The sequence below is a fragment of the Epinephelus moara genome, chromosome 24, assembly GCF_006386435.1.
Source record: "Epinephelus moara isolate mb chromosome 24, YSFRI_EMoa_1.0, whole genome shotgun sequence".
NCBI lineage: Eukaryota > Metazoa > Chordata > Actinopteri > Perciformes > Serranidae > Epinephelus > Epinephelus moara.
This window is the reverse complement of record NC_065529.1, coordinates 20,966,465-20,982,175: the sequence shown is the minus strand read 5'-3', so window position 1 is coordinate 20,982,175 and position 15,711 is coordinate 20,966,465. Positions and strand designations below refer to the sequence as shown.

At 41.7% G+C, this 15,711-nt stretch overlaps 1 protein-coding gene across 2 annotated transcripts in view; it reads right to left on the bottom strand.

Moving 5' to 3' along the window:
- Positions 1-3,238: 3,238 nt before the first annotated feature.
- The window catches only part of LOC126385688 (vitamin D3 receptor B), a 33,637-nt gene continuing 21,164 nt past the window's right edge, over positions 3,239-15,711 (bottom strand). For both annotated transcript variants that reach the window (XM_050037558.1, XM_050037557.1), the window contains exons 7-10: positions 14,648-14,828; positions 12,434-12,585; positions 10,266-10,382; positions 3,239-9,604 (exon numbers count right to left, since the gene is read on the bottom strand). In XM_050037558.1, the coding sequence (XP_049893515.1) occupies positions 9,351-9,604; positions 10,266-10,382; positions 12,434-12,585; positions 14,648-14,828 (704 nt within the window). In that variant the 3' untranslated portion in view covers positions 3,239-9,350. The remainder of the gene's footprint in view (positions 9,605-10,265; positions 10,383-12,433; positions 12,586-14,647; positions 14,829-15,711) is intronic.

The following is a 15,711-nucleotide window of genomic DNA, read 5'->3' as shown; positions in this document are numbered from 1 at the left end:
TGTCTTTCTGTCTGTGGACGGCCTTTGTCAACGTGATAACATTGCAATTGTGCAATATGTAGTTATGAAACTTTACAGATGTGTTGTTAAGATAAAAATGAAGCCAAAGTTAGAAGATTGGTGTGGGAGGAAAGGGGCCACTGACCCCGATCCTGCCCCACCACCGCCACTTAACGCCCCAGGCAGACATTAGCTTTAAGTCGTGGATTGAGGCTGGAGTGATCCAATTGCAAGATGGCCTCTAGTTCTTTGTGGGTTTGTCACAATGAGTGACCCCTTTCACATTTCACATAAGTCATCTGACCATTGTGTGTAGAAAAATATTGATAAGCGCAGCTTTAAAGGGTTATTTGGAATTAAATTTATTCCATCTGCAATAAGCCAGCAGCTGGTTCACCTTTACACACCTGAACGATGCATAACACTGCTACCTGTAATTAATGCTTATTATCTGTAGAAGGTAATGTGCAGCTAGAGGTACGTCCCCTGTGGAAAAGTACACAGTGTTCAGTTTCTCGTTGCTCTGTATTTGAGATAAAGCAGCCAGAGAGCCCTCACCTAAGGGATGTTGCTGCAACCAGAGCCTTTCTTTTCCTTCATCTAACCTCGTGCACAGACGCAACGGCTCAGCAGACCGCACGAGCGCAACCTTATCAGCAGGCAAAAGAAGTGCCTCTGCTTCGTACCAGGGCTGACAATTAACTGTCGTGCAATGACTGGATTTCTCTGATAACCTTTTATTTGTTCCTCCTGCACCATCACCACTCACGCAATCTCGCTCCATACGTGACCAGCCGCAGAGATGTGAGCTGAGGTGAGCTCAAATCTCTTCCGACATATTGTACATACTGTTCTGTGTGTCAGATATATCTTCACACAGGCCTGCTGTGTGTGGTCACCAGCACTGTTACAGTTCTCTCTATACACACACAGACACAAACATACACACACACACACCCCACCAGCACTTTGTGTTGAGGTTGTCCAGTATGACCTTAATGATCCTAACTGTTTCTGGCTGTCAGTGCTGAATCAGAAAGGTCATTGGGTCAGGAGGGGTATACAGGCACATGTAATAAGAGACAGTGCCCTCTAGTGGCCAAACCAGAGCATGAAACTATGTAAAGTATGTAAAAAAAGACCAACAACCAAATAAATAAAGCTTTACAAGTGGAAAATTTTAGGGAGAAGAGAATTGTATTTGTGCATAAAAGAGAGACAGAGAGTTTACTAAGTATATGTCCAAAAACAGAATGTGGAATAAATATCTAAAGAACTGTGCTTGGGTGTCCTACAGGGGGTTAAGGCACTGACTAAGAACTGCAATATGTTCATGTCTGTGCAGGGGACCTTTGTCGTATGTCATTGCCCATCCCTTTACTTTTAGTGATCAAATAAAGGCATGAAATTCCATGAAAATATTAAGAAAATTATAAGAAAAAGAGGCCATAGAGCATGTATTTATACAATATTCATACTCACACTTCTTATCTCTCCACAAATTTGCATTCTCTGTTTTTATTTACTCCAATACCAAGGTTTTTTTTTTAGTGAAAACGCATGTGTTTGGGAAGTACTGAGCACACAACTGGATAAATGAGACTTGGATTATACTGCAAGAGTTGTATGACTTTGTAAACAAATGTTTTGATGTAGTTTTGCTGTTATTATATGTGGTCTCCAATCAATCAATAAATCAATGTGTTCACTGTTTTCTGTGGAGGCATGAGAGAAAAAGTTTTCTTAATGAATTCAAGGCAACAATGCATGACTTTGATTTACAAATGGTCATTTTTTAAATAAAGTATTCCTCATGAAGAGGTCAGGATGAGACTCAGTACCTCCAAATCTGAGGCCATGGTTCTCTGCCGGAAACCAGTCGATAGCCCCCTCTGGGTTGAGAGTTACTGCCCCAAGTAAGGCAGTTGAAGTATCTCAGGGTCTTATTCAAGAGGGGGTTTGGTGCGGCTTCTGCAGTGATGCAGGTGCTGTGCCGGACCATCGTGGTGAAGAGGGAGCTGAGCCAGAAGGCAAAGCTTTTGATTTACTGGTCCATCTACGTCCCATCCCTCACCTATGGTCATGAGCTCTGGGTAGTGACCAAAAGAATGAGGTCACGGATACAAGCAGCTGAAATGAGTTTCCTCCGTGGGGTGGCTGGGCTCAGCCTTAAAGATAGGGTGAGGAGCTCGGACCAGTGGAGGGAGCTCAGAATAGAGCTGCTGCTTGTTCGCATCTAAAGGGATCAGTCGAGGTGGTTCGGGCATCTGATCAGGATGCCTCCTGGGCGCCTCCCACTGGAGGTGTTCTGGGCACGTCCCACTGGTAGGAGGCCACGGGGTAGACCCAGAACACGCTGGAGGGATTACATATCTCATCAGGCCTGGGAACGCCTTGGGGTCCCCCAGGAGGAGCTGGAAAGCATTGCTGGGGAGAAGGATGTCTGGGGTGCTTTGCTCGTCTGCTGCCCCCACGATCCGGCCCCAGATAAGCGGATGAAAATTGATGGATGGATGGATGGATGGATATTCCTTTATGGGTGTGGTACCCTCTCATTTTTATTTTTATTTTTGTTGTGTTTTTTTCTACTTACTGTTGCTACACCGTCTAGTGCAACAGTTTTAAACCAGGGGTCCTTGAGGGAGGTCTAAAAATGGAGGGAGAAATATGGGAGTGGTTCATTTTCACGGTTTAATTCACAAGTGAGCCAACTGTGAGTAAGAGTTATATGAGTGTTTATTCTGATCTCAGGTTTCACTTCCTCCATGATTATCTGCCCAACTGTAGTTGAAATCTCTAGATTTCTGGTCTGAATCATTTTTAACATTTGAAGTCTTTGATGAAGATGAAGCTCCCTGAAGCAAATCTTATCAAATGGGGGTCCATGACGTGATGTGTATCAATTTAGAGGTCCATGACACAAAATGTTGAGAACCAGTGGTCTAGTGGGAGTCAAACGCTTTGTCCCATTTCATCACAAAAAGTTGAGACGCCTTCAGAAAGTGTTAACATGGCTCTGCCCAGGGAGGAATCGACATGCTACAGCACACTTTGTCATAAATCCCCTGTAACTGGTACCATGGGTGCACTTGGAAATGTTCTTGTGTGAAGTTGGTGCATCATTTCTTTGAACAATATATACTTGTTTCTAAATATCTGTTAAAAGACAATAAGCTCTGTTCATAGTGCATTAAAGTGATAGAGTGATAATGTATAGGAATCACACAGAAGCCCACTGCTATGTACAACTGTTTATTTTTGATTTGCAAAACATCTGACAAAAATAACATTACATAAACACCAATTTATAATAGAAAAAAGATCTTTGAAAAAAAAAAAAGAGACAAAAGATGAATTGCAATTACATTAAAATTTAGGTGACCTAACTTTATTTTGCTAATTGGAGCCATATCATGCTGACCTACACAGGCAGTTTATGGCTAATAGATTCATCAGTATGCATGTGTTACAAACATTACATTAAGTGCTTTTTGTTGGTTCAGGCAATTTTTTAATTCAATGTGGCATGATTTGGGTTTCACAATGCAGGGTGACAATTCAATGCCAAATTCAAATTTACTCCTCATAGAAGATCAATACACATGGCTGAATAAGTACTAAGTAGGAGGCCAATCTCACACTCAGGCAACCTTCTGGTTGGAATTAAGCTGGGGAACATCTGAAGCCAGCTTCATTAACACCCTCCCCTGCATTAAAAGGGACACGTTATGGCACACAGCTCAGGGTAGATGTGACCATGGCGACATTGTTCCTCAGTATTCACTGATCAATAAAAACTCTCTTATTTCATTCAGTGTTTACCTGAAGCAGTTTGACATGAATACAAAATAAACTTGGTTTAAATTCACCAAAGTGAGTAGTTGCTCTGTTAATATGATACTACGATCTGAAAGGATTTTTATTTTTTTTCCCAATGAGCACCACTAAGTTGCGTGCGTTTCAAGACACAATCCAACGAGGCGCCGCTTGGGGGTGGGGGCGGCATTTTGGATGATGCCTGCGTTGTGTGGTGTCAGAAGCGCACAACTTGGTGATGCTCGAGATAAAAGCAGCATTGCATGGATACTGAGGATTTCACTTCTCCTAATTCCCTTGTTAGACCAAACATCGGCAGGGAATGATGAAGGTGCGGGAGTAGACTTTAGGACAGAAGGAGAGGTGAAGACACGGGGAGGGTATGAAGGGGATGGCGGGGCAAATAAGAGGGACAAGGTAAGGATGGCGTACTACAGAGCAAAGACCATGCTAACAGTACCAAGTGGAGCGCAAACACACCTCCCGCTTCTCCTACTGCCACAAAGTCTTTCAGGTTGTTCCTTCTTTACAGCTGGATTAACTCCACAAAGTTCTCCTCAGTTTGCCCTGAGGAACTATTAAGATAAGGTAGATATCAGCCACATGGCAACCGGATTAATTGCATCAGTGGCTGAAAATCACCCACACATCCAAAGGGACAAAGATGTGGATAAGAATGTGGAGTAAATGCAGCCTCACCCTAGCCAGTCTGAGCCTTGTTGGTCAGAGTGCAGGCACTATATTAAAAACACTCCTGGTATTTTGTGCGTTAAAAAAAGGCAATGCTGAGTCTGAGAAGAAAAAAAAAAAACTGTACAAGAAAAAAAAAATATATATGAATGACTTCATTAGCTGGACTCTCCCAAATCTGTGAGATATCTCTGAGGTAATCATTGAAGTATGACTCATTAGACAGCAATAAATACCAACATGAATACAAATATTACAAAAGTAAAAACAGAGGCAAATGCTTAATGCTAAAGCAAAATCTGAGCTAAAAGAGGTAGGTTTTTTAGGTAGATTATGGTGTACATCCATTGTGGACACTCCTTTTTGTAAGAACTAAATTAAGTTGATTCCATTACAATCCCTGTCCTAATGGGAGGAACAAAAAAAAAATTAAAAAAATAAAATAAAATAAAAGACTTGAAAGCCTTTGTGTGGGAGATGGCCGACTGTTTTCTATGAATGGTATCATACATGTTTTTACAGACAGGATTTGTAATGGCAACAGTTATACAAAAAACTTCACTACTAACATGATAAACTGTAAAGCTTGCTGGTGATAGTGTACCATGAGTTGTATATTGCAGGCATTGTTACTATGTTATGTTGCCAATCTCGAGGAAATCTCACCAAAGATGGAGCCATCTAATTCGAGGCGGATTTCCATTGACGCATGGTTTTTTTTTCTCCAAGTTCCAGTATTTTCAACAACCGCAATGCAGAGTTAAAAACTTACGGATTCTGAGCAGCCTACTGTGGTAAAACCAAACCGGAAGACTCTGGGGATGCACCATATTTACATTGAAGTGTATTTGCATATTATGTACAGTATGTTGGGTGGGGAATTAAATGGGGAAAAAGGTCCCATAAACAGCATTTAATCACATATTTAGTCATAAAATGGAAAAAGGGGGTTTCCCTGCTTATGATAAGTAAGAATTCCCCTGATGCTATGCGGTACTGACTGAAATCTACTTGTTCAAATAACGGCGATATGATACATCCACAAGACTCTTCCTGTTTGGTTTGTCAAATCCCCAAGAGCAACTCCTCTTTTACCCTGTTCTTGTGTGGAGGGAACTCTCCCCGTGGCACTTACTTGTTCACCAAACCTCCCGCTGTATTGAACATACACAAATCAACACTGCATCTCTATCTCAAAAACAATATAGAACTAAATCAAAACCCATATCTACATACGGAAGTATGTATTCAGAGAAAATCAACGTGGAGACTTTTCAAAAACTTCAAAAGTCAGTGTTCAGTAACCAAGCACATCATACCCCTCATCAAACTGACATACTATACATATGAGTGGTACTGCCTAAAGACACTCGAGCCTCAACTCCTTAAAGTTCAGTCACGGTAGGGAGATTTGTGGGGCACATGGAATTATACTGTATATACACACTACATAATCCCAATGGTTTTCATGAAGAAAACCCAACTTATCATGATTACATCAATATGCAAACATCCAAAAACGATTTCACTATCTCTGCTACGCAGATCATCTCCACGTCCAGCCCCAACTGCCAGCTTGCAGAGTGTCACAGTGACTGATGAAGAGTCGGAATAAAGCCACAGTGACGGAGAATGGAGTTAAAGGAGCAGTGTGTAGGATTTAGTGGCATCTAGTGGTGAGGACTGCAGATTGCAACCTGCTGAAACTTCTCCAATGTTCCGAGAATGAACTCCCAAGTAGGAATTTTTATCAGCGTTCATTGTTCAGGAGGTTTTTACCGTGAGCAAAATTATCCTGCAGAAGTCTTCTCTCCCTATCCCCCAAGAAAAAAAACAGACCAGGTGATTTAAACCGGTAAAAACACTGAAAAAAGCAGTTTCACGTTAAAAATCAGGGTTTTTTTACGGTGCTGTTCAGCTCATTATGAAGGGGCGGCAAACTACGGTGGCCAATGTGAAAAAGTGAATGGACCTATCTAGAGCCGATGTTTGGTTTGTCCATTCTGGGCTACTGTAGACACATGGCGGTGCAACATTTCATGGAAGAGGACCCACTCCCTATGTAGATATAAAGGACTCATTACAGGATACCAAAAAGACACAATGATTCTTATTTTCAGTTGACTTATGACAAAAAAGGAAAAGGTTATCATATAATATTCAGTTTCTGCCGATATATCCCCCTAAATCCTACACACTGGACCTTTAAAATTCTACGGTAGGTTTAAAAACCACGTGGGTGGAACAAATTAAAGCAACAACAACTTCTCACAGCGCAACTGTGAGAACACGTCCAGCTCGACGACAAACACATGCTCTCTCTCTCACCATTTTCCTCAAAGATCACAGAGTAACTCCGGCCTGCTCTCGGTCTGACACAGGAGGCCCGTATGGCCAATCACAGGAACCATTTAAACCGATGTCTTCTGTCACACAGCAAATCGAAGACAAGAAAAGTACGAGACTTGTGTCATCTCTGCAAATGACTTCTTTTATGCTTTAAGTGAACTCAGCTGCAAAAATTTGATTTTACACTTCTTTGGGGAATTGTCTTGATATTAAAAAAACAAACAAACACGTCATCTCATATAATTTTACCATAATCCAACATGCAGCAAGCCATACATTACTGGCCTCTAAACCTAAGCGTTGAAATTCTCTTGGCAGTTTGGTTTATAAGCCATTAGATGCTGTCTGATGAAGCATAAGCCAAAGATGACTGACAGCAGAGAGAAGGCATATGAGTTCCTATCATATACAAGCTTATCTTCCAAGAGCCGTGGATACATAGCATATGAGTTTAGACGATTATATAATGAGGATATCCAAGGCTCTGGAGTCATCCTTTTGATGCACTGTAATGTATCAGGTGTATAACTAGCTTAGTGATCTATATGGCTTATATTAGAGAGCAGCACAGTATGTTTAGCTTGTCCTCTGTCTGAAAATGAACCTTGGAAATTAGGCAAATACATCAACCCACCACTAAACAAATAATAATTTGACTGAGTCAAATACACAAGCAATCCCTGTTTAAGCCATTTTCTAACTCATTCTTACCAATAAAAACATGATCAAAGTCAAAACAAAAGAGCATAGTGTCTCAGAACGTAGTGATAATGAATCAAAAACAAAACAAAAAAAGGGTCAATATTGTATTTGCATATATATATTTCTGGAAAAATTAGCCTGGAGAAATATCTATGTAGCCCTATGTACAGCGGCGGACATATTATATATTTATATATATATATACCTGGTATTTACACGATGCAGCCACTAGAGGGCTGCGCAGCATACATCATCAAACAGGAGGGCCTGGGTGTAGAGGTGCACACCGCCGCCACAGCCAGGCCCTCAGACATTCTAGAAAATCCACTTCCCTGTCAGAAACGAAAGGGGTGTGATATCTGTGGAGGTCTGAAGCAGCTTCCCAAGCTCTCCGCCCACCGAGCTCACTGTATACTGAGGAGGAACAATTCATGGAATTGTTTTTAGAGGTGAAATGACGTATAAAACAAAACAAACATCCATTGCAATTACATCAGTATATATGCCAATTCCAAGTATGGTACGCAGCTATATATTAACAAGACAGGCCCCTTGCTTTGGCCTCGATTTACTATTCCAGTTAGATTTGGCATCTTAGCCCTTTAAAATCTGTGATAACATATACTGTATATCAATACATAGGCTTGAGTAAAAGGTGGTGGTATAACAGTGCTTAGGATACATGTGGTAGTAATTAACTATTTACAGGGAAACAATTAAACAAAAGCCAAGAAGAAGGAAAAACAATTTCAAAAGAGAGCAACAAGCCATAATGCAGGCTCGTTCTGATTGACAAGTTAGCAGTGTAAAAGTAGCTAACACATTTAGTGGCTAATTCTCACCTCAAAACCAGGCACCCCAAAGTCCTATCAAAACCTTACTAAATTACAGACTATGCTCTGTACTCTGCAGTATAAACCTAAATAACGAAAGTTTTCTTCATAGGCTGTGAGGCTAGTCAGACAACTTGCTAGCATGTTGAGAGGCTGCACACGTGAAACGAGCTGTGGAGCAGCGCGGTTATTTTTAGGTACTGGAAGCTTTTTGAGAAAGTAGTTGACCATACCTTTGGTGAAAGGCGAAAGGCATGTGTTTGAATTGTATACATAGTCATATACATACGCTGCCTTGGAGAGAAGCAGATGAACAACAAAATAAAAAAAAGTTCTGGAACACCAAAAACTCAAAAGGTAATGTGCAGGCACTGCGTTTGCACCGATGAACTGAAATGTCCTCCGTACTGTATCTAAATTGTTCTGTGTAAAAGTTACTGTTTCACGTAGGTGATGTAAAACAACCCCAGTAAAACAAAGAGGTAGCTCAACTGAATGGCTAAATGAATAACTGAGTGTGTTTGTTGTGTGGGTGTGTGTACGTCACGTACACACACAAAATGTCCAGGCATTTGAAGCAGCGGTTTGTTGATTTAAATACAGACAAAAACACTGTATATAGGCAGAAGTTGTATGTGTAGCTCAATTTGTATTAAATGACGTTTCCTTCTTTACTGCGTCTCCTAACATCTGCTTTCTCTCCATACAACCTTGGTCTGTATGCCAAGATAGACTTCTTTAGACGAGACAACACACTTATACACACACACACACACACACACACACACATACACGCACATTCGCACACACTTAAAACACAAACTTTTTCTCTTCCACTTGCTTCATACCCAACACCTCCATTTAGTCCATCCAGCACATCCTCAGCTCCCTCCCTCCATTTTTACCCCCAGGTGGGGGTCTTGTCTCCAGCTTCCTCTCCGCCACCGAGGCTCAGAGGTTCTAGGACACTTCACTGCCGAACACCTCCAACACCAGCGGGGTGAGCTGCATGCTGTGCTCTGGCTGGAAGGACAGTGAGCGGTACTGTTTGGAGTGCTCCTCGTTGAGGCTGCGGAGGTCGGCCAGCTTCTGGATCATCTTGGCGTAGAGCAGCCGTCCTCCTGGGTGGTGGAGCTGGATGTAGGCCTGCAGGGTCTCTGACAGCCGGTCCTGGAGGGCTTCGATCCGTGCGTGATCCTGCACACCTGGGCGGTCTGCAGGAGGGGAGGGGAGAGTCTTAAGATATTTATAGCTGTTACACAGCTAAAAGGCAACCAAGATTAGCTGTTACATCTGAAATGTTTTGGAAAAGTAAGGATTACAGTGCGAGTGTTTACTACAGGGTAACACTTATCTCACAGAACAATCAGTCCGGTGGTAAATTACCATCAACGTGCACGATCTTTGTGTTTACTTCTACTGTTCTGGTCAGGTGGCTTGCTAATTTTAGATCAGGGGAGCACATCCAATGAATAATGAGGTGCCTTGTATACACACAGGAATGCAAATATCCACTCAGTTACACACGCCTGCTTGCATAACTATACATGTATAATACATGCACTGCATCTACGGTGAATGCATACCATACGCGAGTGTGCATTCAAATAAAGGCTAATGCTCGTGAGAGACACGAAACTCTTCGAGTGATCTGCACGTCAATGTGATTTATGTTGACTGACAGATGCAAACAATGCTTCGGATAATCTCCAAAATATACATATCAATAAAATATTTAAGTTGATCTTGTGCCAAAACTAAAGCTGTAATGAATACATTCTCTACTGGAATAAAAAAAAAGCAAAGAAGATCACTCATAAACAATTCATCATGACCCTCTATATGTTCCCTCCTCCGCAGTCAGACCCACGGTACCTGGAGAAAGCAAGCAGATGGCCATCAGCAGCACATGTTCCTCCTCCCGCAGGTTGAGCTTCTTCAAGCCCACCTGGAACTTCACCAGTGGCTCCAGCAGCTCCAGAGTGTGGCCCGCTAAAGAGGACGCAGCACATCATTACTGTCTGTGCAGCACATAGAATCAGCTCCACACTATATCACAGAAGAGAGGCCCCCCAGGGAACGTTACCATCCCGCTAACTTATTAATATTTCATTTTGCCTGTTAGAATCATCTCTGGTGAGGAGTTTTTTTCTTGAATGCTGTGTGTTCCCACGTTTATTTTAACGGAAAACTGCCGGCTGAGAATTTCTTTTAATTAGAAAATTTGAATTTGATCGGTGTATATGCCATCTCTGGGGGTGTGTGTGTGTGTGTGTTTATGGAGATGCATAAATGAGAAGCCATACAAAATACTGATCAAAAGGTTTCATTGATTAATATGACTACACCTCCATTTCCTATTTCTATGGCAGGGGCTGTGTACTGAGCCTGAACGCTTTCTGAGCACAGACTAAATTGTGCCTCTAGCATTAAATATGTTAGCATCAAATTATTTTTTAGATTAGGGATACAATGATTAATTAGCCAAACATCAGTATTGGCCGATATTCAACTTGTTGACTGGCAGTGACCTAGGTTTTTCTGTTGTGTCGCAACAATTTTGTGCAGATGAACAGATCATGACGTCCCAGAGACATCCGAAATCTGTTTGGGACAGACAGGGATCTTCCCTGGGACGCTGTCAGGACAAAAGGACGCAGGAAAGTCACTATCAACGCATCAGGGAACGTATCTTATTGTTTCCCTGATAATGCTAACAAATCCGTGTAAAACTCGGCAGGAGGAGAGATATTTATCGTTAGCTGTTAGCGGTCGGGGGTGAGACTCACATCTAAAGAAGATAAATTATGTTACCATGATGTGTTCAAATGCAATCTTGCAAAGTTTAGTTTAGGGTGAGAAAACTGAATAAATACAGCTGTTTAAAGGAGAGATTTACAGATGTTTTCACGACAATATAAAAAAGATATTAAGAGAGGGAATTAGGGTTTATTATATATATTAAAAAGGCTTTTCATGCAGTTTTTAAAAGATGGTTTTCATGTGAAAGAAGGTTATATTAAAGGCTGTTTCATAAATGTGTCTGACTGAATTTGTGGTCATTTAAAGTCTGCATCATTGAAAAACAGTTAAGTTATTCTTCATAATGAAGATTTCTTAGTTTCCCTGGCACAAAAGAGCCAAAAAAACAAAACAAAAACACAAATAATATCTGCCCAGAATTTCAGTGCATCCCTATTTCAGATAAATTAATCCTTGTAATTAATAAATCAATTGAAGTTGGATAATTACTTACTTTATACTGTGTCTCACTAAGAAACGGTCTGGGACATCTGTTTATGTTAACACAATATTAATGACTGGTGGATTGTAAAGTTGAGTTTAACAACTTTTTTCTGGAAAAAGTATTAAAAAATGTCACTTTGATTGAATAGAAACTCAGGTATCGGACATTTTAATGATGTACAGCAGTAACTATAACTGCAATGTTGCATTCAAAATCTTACTAACGAGCTGCCACTATGAAACAAGAGGCAGAATTAATTTGAACTTTGTTTTAACATGTTTGTATACTACCGATTACTGTATGAGAAAACATCTGCATTCCGTTTATGTTCATGTCAACTCCTCAGGGATATTTTAAGAAGAGCACAACAGAGCAGCTTCTCCTCGTCCAGACAGTGGTTGTTTTGTGTGGTGAGCAGGTCAGGAGTGACATTCTTTGGTTGATCCCTGAGAGAGGAGTCTTGTTTGAAAGGCAAATGAAAGCCTTGCCCACAGGGGCCTCTGCGGATATGTTAGACTGGTTTAGCAGAAAAACGTGTATTAGCGTCCTTTTCCTATGGGCGTGCACACAGGCGACTGCCAGTAACCTTTCTGTACTCCCACACTAATGATCCGGTCACTTCCTTAACTCCAGGCTGCTTCTGTCGCGCTCTGAATAGAAGAGTTGATGTGTAACAAGTGCTTCTTTTCTTCAACTATCAGCTGAAGAAAATGAGTTGACGAGCGTGCATATGCATAGTCCTGAGCATTAGCTTGTCTTCACTGCAGACTGTACACGTGGCAGGGTTTACACTGACCTTTGGTGACATCGCTGATCTGGTATTTAAAGTCAGGCCCACCGCAGCTCCAGGACATGTCTTCCAGGTTGAAGCTCTGATTTGAGCGCAGCATGATCACCTCGATGGCGCTGGACTTGAGCAGAGCAATCTGGTCCTCTGCAGTCAGCTCCCTGCAGGGAGAGGAGATGTTACCTGCTAAGTTAGTGAACCACAAATAGCAAATTATTAAACTAATAGTCCTCAGATAACCTTAATCGTGCGGTGCTGGTCATGTTTAATTTTACAGCAAAGTGATCCAGCAAAAGGTTAACAACATATCTGCAATATGTCAGCTGTATGGTACATCTCAGAGGATTTTGCTTATCAGTGGTTTACTGACAACAGGTTTAAGGTCAGTCAAAGTCTTCCAAGTTTATCAGATAGATGCTCTGCAGGATGACAAAACATCTAAAATATTTCTCTCTGTTTGCTTCCTCCTGCCGTAGTGGGTCTCACTGTACAGAAAATTCATTTGATAAAATCAAAGTCATGCTGTTTTAAGCGTCATGGCTGTCATGCTAAAATCCTGCATCTAGTAATGTTATGAAGTTTTTTAAATGTTTATAGAATGACACTACTGAACTAGCAGGAGACATAAGCTGATCCCTGCATTTCTTCAGGGGAGGTCTGGGGTATTTTTCAGGGCTTTAGGGAGCAGATCATAAGTGGACAAACATTCCAAAGGTAATCCGAGCACGTCCATCACTCGCTGCAAACGGGAACGACAACTTTCAGGAAATACAGGCCCCGACTTGTTTTAGCCTCGACTTTGGGGTGACCCCCCCGAGACAGTGAGTGTTCTGTCCCTGTCAACACACTGAGAGACAAACACACTGAAAGGCGGCAGTAGCCATGTGAGGAAGGCACAATGAAAAGGCCTCGGCCAGCCATTGTGATTTTGCCTTTACAGTCACAAATAATGTGCTGGCTTGTGTTTTCCACACGTATGCATATTCCAGGTTAAGATATTGCATTCTCCCTCGTACCTCTTAAGAATCGACCTTGGGCCATTCAACCTCTAACACAGAAGTACAGCTTCCTGCGATCGGTCAATCACATGTTCTTCAAAAATGTGTGATCATCAGATAGACAATCTCAGGGTGTGCATGCGAGACAGACAGGTCGCTGCCATGTACATTAAGAATGTCTTCCTCTAAAGGTTAGACAATCACCTACTAACACACTGTGTTAGTAGGTGATTGTCACACAAAGGGCTGAACTTCACACTCACAACATAACTGTGGCAAATGTATAACCTCATGCAGTGAAGGAACAACCCAACATAAAAAGATTTTCCACAATGTGTCAGCTATCTGTTATATACAGTATCAGTAATCTGTGGCCTTTAGACCATAGCCATCACTGTGGCACAATATCGACTAATGGGGCAGAAAAACAAGTAGGTGTACAAAGTCTTTGATGCACAATTGGGTAAAGAGTCACTCGACGACATGTAAACACCTCTATGTAACAGTGATATCCAAAACAGCACAGCCTGAGACTGAAATAGCAGCATGACATTATCAGAGACTAATTATTTCTGTTAACGAACAGATTTTCTTGCCATCTTGTATTGTAACTGTGAATTTGATAAGACAGTAAGTGTGTTTACACAGACATGAATAACTGGTTTATAACTGTGTTTTAAAAGTATCCTATTAATGTGTTTGAGCATGCAAACACCACATCCTGTTTTCAGAAACCCAGATACACATTATCTTCTTATGCTGCTTGGAGTACTACAAAGAAAACCCCACCGGAATAGTGATGTGTATTACACCTTGCCCCAGTTATTGAGAACTGCCGACTGCCTCTGCAGGCGCAACTTTGGCCAAATGACGGAGAGGAAATTCACAGCAAAGTTGTCAAGTGGTAGTAAATGCACAGTAGGCTGGGTTGTTTTTATAAACATCACAGGCGCCTGCCCATATAGAGTGCAGTAATCAGTAACAGAGTAACTAGTATTTTACGTGTATACCGGGAATATGAATAACCCCATTTTTCTATTCTCATGTAAACACCATATCCAGAATCTGACTATATCCAGGAATAAGCCTCATAAATGGGTTATTCATGTCCATGTAAACACAATCAATCTTTTTCGTCAGCCTTGGAGTCAAATTCTGTTGATAAGGCATGTTTTTTTCTGGCTACACGCACGCGCACACAGAGCAGACAGACACAGACACACACCTGAACCCAGGGATCATCTTGGCAAAGCCAATAACTTTCTGGATACTATAGGAGACCAGGTCAGCCAGGTGGGGCAGCATGGAGAAGCTGGAGACCTCCTCCTCGCTGGAGTCAGGGCTGCTGCCCTGCTCGTGGTACATCATCAGCAGGTTGTTGAAGTTCATTTTGGTGTCTACTGACTCTGCAATGAGCAGGATGAAGACAGCAGAACAGAGAGGAGGCAAGAAGAGAAAAAAGGGGGGGAAGAAAGGAGACCGTATTAAAGAGGGGAGAGAAAAGCATTCTTACACAAAGCATCACAATGTCACACTATTCTTCCGTGAATAGACACGCTCTGTGCTGAGAGGACAGAGAGAAATCATGGAACAGAGAGGGCTTGTTGATGGAAAGGATCATCTGAAAATACACGAGTGTCAGGTCAGTAGGAGTGAGATGAAAGCTTGGATGACAGCTACGACAACATGTGAAGCATGCAGAGCTGGCCGGGGTTGTTTTGAGTCATTTGTCTCCGCTGAGTGTTGGCGGTAAGCCACGTGACCGTGTCCCTCGCTGTGTTCACTCCATTAGTGACGGATGCATTAATGAACTGATGTTTACTAGTAGGAGTCAGGTGTCTGGGGGGAGAAGCAGGTTATTCACAGAATTTCCGCTGGATTCTCAGAAAGCAGCATAACAGATGCGCCAGCAGCAAACAGCTGAACTGGAAAACACGGCTGTCTTAAAGGGATAGTTTGGACTTTCTGAAGTGGGGTTGTATGAGGCAGTTATCAATCGTTAGTGGAATAAGTAGTTTTACTGCACAGAACACAGGAGTTGCTGGTCTACCACTGCCTCAATCAGTTAGATTGTGAATCCAAACTAACCTTTAAAAACAGTGAAGTAAAAAAAAAAAGTATACCCTTAACTTTCATGACAATATTCTCTCGAAACCTGTTGTGTGAGATAGTATTACTTTCTAGTGAAGGTTAAGTTGGTTTCCTTTAACAAGTCAGTTATAATTCCAGCGAGGTGACACTTATCCTTCCTTCTTTAAGTAAAATTTGTTTCTAGATGATTCCTATGAC